Source organism: Babylonia areolata, chromosome 5, assembly GCF_041734735.1.
Source record: "Babylonia areolata isolate BAREFJ2019XMU chromosome 5, ASM4173473v1, whole genome shotgun sequence".
NCBI classification, from domain to species: Eukaryota; Metazoa; Mollusca; class Gastropoda; order Neogastropoda; family Buccinidae; genus Babylonia; species Babylonia areolata.
Window position 1 is genome coordinate 51261312 of NC_134880.1, and position 5371 is coordinate 51266682.

At 38.9% G+C, this 5371-nt stretch overlaps 1 protein-coding gene across 1 annotated transcript; it reads right to left on the bottom strand.

The window, feature by feature from the left end:
* Positions 1–1012: 1012 nt before the first annotated feature.
* On the bottom strand, positions 1013–3944 carry LOC143282144 (uncharacterized). Its single transcript, XM_076587685.1, has 2 exons — positions 3817–3944; positions 1013–3308 (listed from the first exon to the last, which is right to left on the bottom strand). Exon 2 carries the CDS (start codon positions 3255–3257, stop codon positions 2775–2777), a length of 483 nt encoding a protein of 160 aa, XP_076443800.1. The 5' UTR covers positions 3258–3308; positions 3817–3944; the 3' UTR covers positions 1013–2774.
* Positions 3945–5371: the final 1427 nt, after the last annotated feature.

The following is a 5371-nucleotide window of genomic DNA, read 5'->3' on the forward strand; positions in this document are numbered from 1 at the left end:
ACTCAAGATGTGACAAAGCATGTTGGGTAATGCTGCTGGTCAGGCATCTGCTTAGCAGATGTGGTGTAGCGTACATGGATTTGTCTGAACGCAGTGACGGAGAGGAGAGGAGAGAGCAGCCCAAATTTCACACAGAGAAATTTGTTGTGATAAAAAGAGCAATACAATACAATACAGTACAGTTCAATACAATAAAGTTTTAAGGTCCTCGAGGATACATCACAGTCATGATCCATTTCAAGCAACAACATTCTGTTAAGTATTATCAATCACACACACACTCATAAATCTACATAACTCATTTCAAGAGAACAAATGCACACCCTCTTTCCAGAAAAAAACAAAAATATGGAAAATCAACGCTTACAATGTTTATAAAATTTGCATTGAACCAGTTTCATACTACCATTTGGGCAGCTTTTTTCAGTTGTTTTTTGCGCGGGGATGGGGAACACTTTGCCACAGCAGCAGCACCACAACCACTCCCGTTTTTGTTGGGGTTTTTTTGTTTTTGTTTTTGTTTTTTGTTTTTTTGTTTTTTGTTTTTTTGTTGGTTTTGTTGTTGTTGTTTTTTCTTCCATGTTCTCAAGTGTACATGTTTTGCTATAAAAGTGATTATTCTATGAAATTTTGCCAGGGACAACTCTCTTGTTGCCATACAATGGATACATTCTTTTAAAAGTGCATGGTACACACTGGGGCCCCATTTCATTGCCCCATCCAAACAATTAGCACCCAGGTCACCACTCAAGGAAAGAGACTGCAAATGTGTGAGTTTGGTCTCTGCGAAGCCAAGGAAGCTAACTTGCCCAGAACAAAAAGTAACACCACACTGACACTGTTTTGCCTAGCTTCTGTTTCCACTTTTTCTCTTATACTTAATATAACTAAGAAAGGGTATAGTCTGGATCATTCAACATAGAATCAGTCACTGCATCAGCATAGCTGAATGAAATACAGTCTCTCACACATGCAACAGACACATATTAAGAAGTGCAGAAACCAGGGTAAACAATGTTGTTGTTCTTTTTATTATAATTCTAAACAATGAATTTTATGACTATTTGAAATAAAATTAAGACCATATGGCCAGACCTTGAAAACATTTTTTTTTAAATACAGCAGTCACACAAAATCAGAAAACTAAAATGAAATACTGAGTAAAGGCTTATCTTCTTTTTAACTAAAAATACTGATGTTATGTGTGAGGGTTAACTCACTCAGTACGGCCAGTCCTCTCTTCTCCTCTACACAGTTTCAGTCACTCTACACAGACCCCTCGGATGTCCAGTGGGTGTCTGAATGACCCAACCTTTAGCTTCCGTCGTCACAATTGTGGTATTCTTTGTCAACATTCACCTCTTCAGTATAAGAGCCTTCCGCTTGCAATATTTTGATGATGGTAATTGGGGTGAAACGCCGTTAACGTCGTCTCTTTCGCCGTTCGTATGGAGAGAGTTAAAAATGTTGTACATATGTATATTTCCGAATGCATATTATTGTGGGAGCAGTGCATGTTAAACTATGAGTTACTAACTTACAGAGTAAGCAAGCTACAAACAGGACAGAGGCAGAAGCATGTAACACTGAGAGGGGGGTAGGGGTGAGAGGTAAATAGATTACAAATTAACTAAGACAAATATGGTCATGTAGTCGGTGCACAGAGGATGACCTGAAGACATACTCATGATACTGCTTTTGAAGCCAGTCACTAACAAAGTAACATGTCTTTTGTGATGTCTGATGTAAAATGTTTATTTTTTGCACTCTCCCCTCACTTGCTATTGACCAAGCCATGTGTTGTGCAATACAGATCATTCTTTGACAATTATTAATGATAAATGACCCATTCAAGGGACATTGTTTTGTCCACCAACTGTCCATTGCATGAATCAGCATCTCCTGCAGAATATTGATTTCTGTTGGAAAGATACTGTGGATTTTTTTTCATCCATTCGAAACTAGACAGCAAAAAATCTTAAATTTACAAACCAAGAACATTTGTTATAGATTTTTATAGACATAAAAAAATATGACTTTTTTTTTTCTTTTTTTTACAAAAAAACTTGCAAGAATCCTGTAAACTGTTTCACACGTAGAAAGAAAATGAGATGAGGTGCTCAGTTGGTTTTTGTTGGAAGAACAGTGGGGTGTGTGTGGGGGGAGGGACGGGGGGGTTGAGGGGAAGGGAAAGGGAGGGAGGAAAGAGGGAAGGGGTATATTTTCCCTCACCCACTGATTCTGAAAAATATTTTCTATGGTGCATGCCAAATGATGCATGGTGTGCTGAACCAAACCTCTAACTAAGAGTGTACAATGCTGTAAAGTTCAGTTTGGTGATTGTTAAATCACTCCTCCAGATGCGTAATAAAATAAGTTACAAACTATGTGGTGTTTGAACCAAATTACATTTACAAACTTTGAGATATTTCAACCAAATTTACCTTCACAAACTTAATGATGTCTGAACTTAAGACAAAAAAAAATGTGTAAGATCCTTCCGCTCCACCATCAATCACCCATTGCTTATACTGGAAGATATACCCAGATATAAATATAAACAGCACTGCACCAACAACTCAGTGGTTACAACAACTTAAATTCCACAACAACTGTTACTGCTACAGACACTGTTGATACCATTCAAGCAAACTGGGTTTTCCTGTTTTTGTTTTGTTTTCATTTTGTTTTGTTTTGTTTTGTTTTTTTGTTGTTTTTTCTTCCCATTATCTGCCTCCACCTGTCTACTTTTCTTTCAAAATGTTCAGTTTGAATTAACCTCCAGCAACAGTTCCTATGGCTGCACGGCGTCGCTGTCGCTCTCGCTGCCTTTTCAGCCTGAGAACTTGGGCCGTGACCTCTGGGTGCTTGCGCAGCAAAGCCACAATCTCAGTGTGGGAATGTGGTTTACTTCTCAAAATCTGCAGCAGCTGAGAGATAGTGGGTGGCTGAGGCTTGGCAGGTTGCTGGCCTGCTCCCTGTCGCTGCCTTTTCAGCCTGAGAACTTGGGCCATGACCTCTGGGTGCTTGCGCAGCAAAGCCACAATCTCAGTGTGGGAATGTGGTTTACTTCTCAAAATCTGCAGCAGCTGAGAGATAGTGGATGGCTGAGGCTTGGCAGGTTGCTGGCCTGCTCCCTCCACAACAGACACTGTTTGTGAGTGGGGCTGTGGGGCCACAGGATGGGACTGGGGAACCCCGGGGACATTGGGGTGCCTCAACATGTGACGGGATTCTGAAGGATTTTCTTGCTCCATCTTGTGGGGGTGACTTCCACATTTACAGCCGTTGACGCAGAAATCAAAGTCCTGAAACAGAGACATACATAACTTTCACTGAATGCATAAGGGATATTGGTTAGGGACATCTGTTTATATAGGGATATGGGTTAGGGATGTAGGTTAGGGAAATACTATTTATGACTGACCGTGTAGGGCTGTCTCTGAGCTGAAAACTGTCCACAATTAAATCATATGCATTGAACTACAGCCCTGACAAATCTGGAGCGGAAAAAAAATGAAAAAGAATACTGGGCACAATATCAGTTGTCATACACTTCACAGTACTCATGTGTTATTTGCTACTACTCAAGTCACTTATACTGAAATATCAACCCAACAAATGCTTACTTTTTTGCATTGTTTAAAGACCAGTCCATGATCAAAACCAAGTTTTTCTCTATGTGAAGTCTGAAGCTAGTTTTTCCCATTCTGGTTAATGTCCATTTTCTAGAATAAATAGGACAAGCTGATCAGTTACAAGATAAAATTTTGTCAGGATTTATATAAAACAACCTGTTGAGCAAGGGAAACATACCAGCTGACAAAGAACAGTTTCAAACCAGATTTTGTGGTATGAAACACTGGTTAACCACACTGTACATTAGATGACAAAGAACAGTATAAATCCAGCTCTACTTCCTGGTGGAAGAACACTGGCAGACTAACTTTATACAGAAAAATGATACAATATATTTATATTATTTTCATGTTTTTTCAAACACACAGACCTCAAAATTCCTTTGTTACCTTGGTCTGTATCTAATATATTTTTACTTGCTACAGGATCTATAATATAAAAAAAGGTGTTAGTAATTTTTATGTGATATCTATGAGGGGGATGGGGGAGGGTTCTGGTAGAAAGATAAAAGTGTGAGAAGGGAGGCAATTCTGTAGGACAGAGGAGGTAATTCAGGTGATTCACGAGACACAACTTCAATTTCAGTTTCTCAAAGAGGCGTCACTGCGTTCGGACAAATCCATATAAGCTACTCCACATCTGCTAGGCAGGTGCCTGACCAGCAGCGTGACCAACCGTGCTTAGTCAGGCCTTGAGAAAAAAAAGTGAATAAATAATAGATAAGCTTACATAAATAAATAAATAAATAAATAATAATAATGATATAAAAAAAAAAAAAGGGTAGTAGTAATGTAAAGTGCAATGTAAAGTCCCACTTGTGTACCTACAGAAGTACTGACGATGCTATCCTAACTCTCCTTCATAATGCTTCCCTTCATTTGAATAACACGGGATCTTTTGTTCGTATCCTTTTTGTTGACTTCTCTTCTGCTTTTAACACAATACAACCTCATCTCCTTGCCCTCAAACTGCTAGGCATGGATGTTGATCCGAAGCTTACTCTTTGGATAGTAAGTTTTCTTCTCAATAGAACTCGGTCCGTCCGCTTTCATTCTGCCCACTCTTCTCTAAAATCTACTTCTACTGGTGCACCCCAAGATACAGTGCTGTCCCCTGTTCTTTTTACACTGTACACAAATGACTGCAGAGGCACGGAGGAAACTCCTGTCATAAAATATTCTGATGATTCAGCAATTGAAGATCTGTCCAACTCTGATGCTATTTATTTCAGTGAAATTAAAAAGTTCTGTTCCTGGTGTGAGAAAAATTATCTGGATCTCAACGTATTGAAAACAAAAGAAATGTTAATAGATTTTCGGAAAGACCCCTTGCCTGTAGCTAACCTTGTTATTGATGGTCAAATAGTGGAGAGGGTCAATGAATATAGATAGGGACCATCTTAGACAATAAGCTGACTTTTGACAGAAATGTTGATTCCATTCATAAGAAATGTCAATCTAGAATTTTTTGTTTACAGAAGCTTAGAAATGTTGGTATAAATTCAAATATTCTTCAAATTTATTATCGATGTTGTATCGAGTCCGTGCTCACAGTTTCATTTATGTGCTGGTATGGAAGTTTGGGAGTGAGGAGTAAGCGTGTTTTGAACGATGTCATGAGTGTATGCAGTAAAATTGTGGGAGTGAAACAAGCTAGCATGCAAGAGCTGTATGAAAGTCGAGTGGTTAAAAAAAGCAGGCAGATAGCAACTGACGACACCCATATTTTAGCA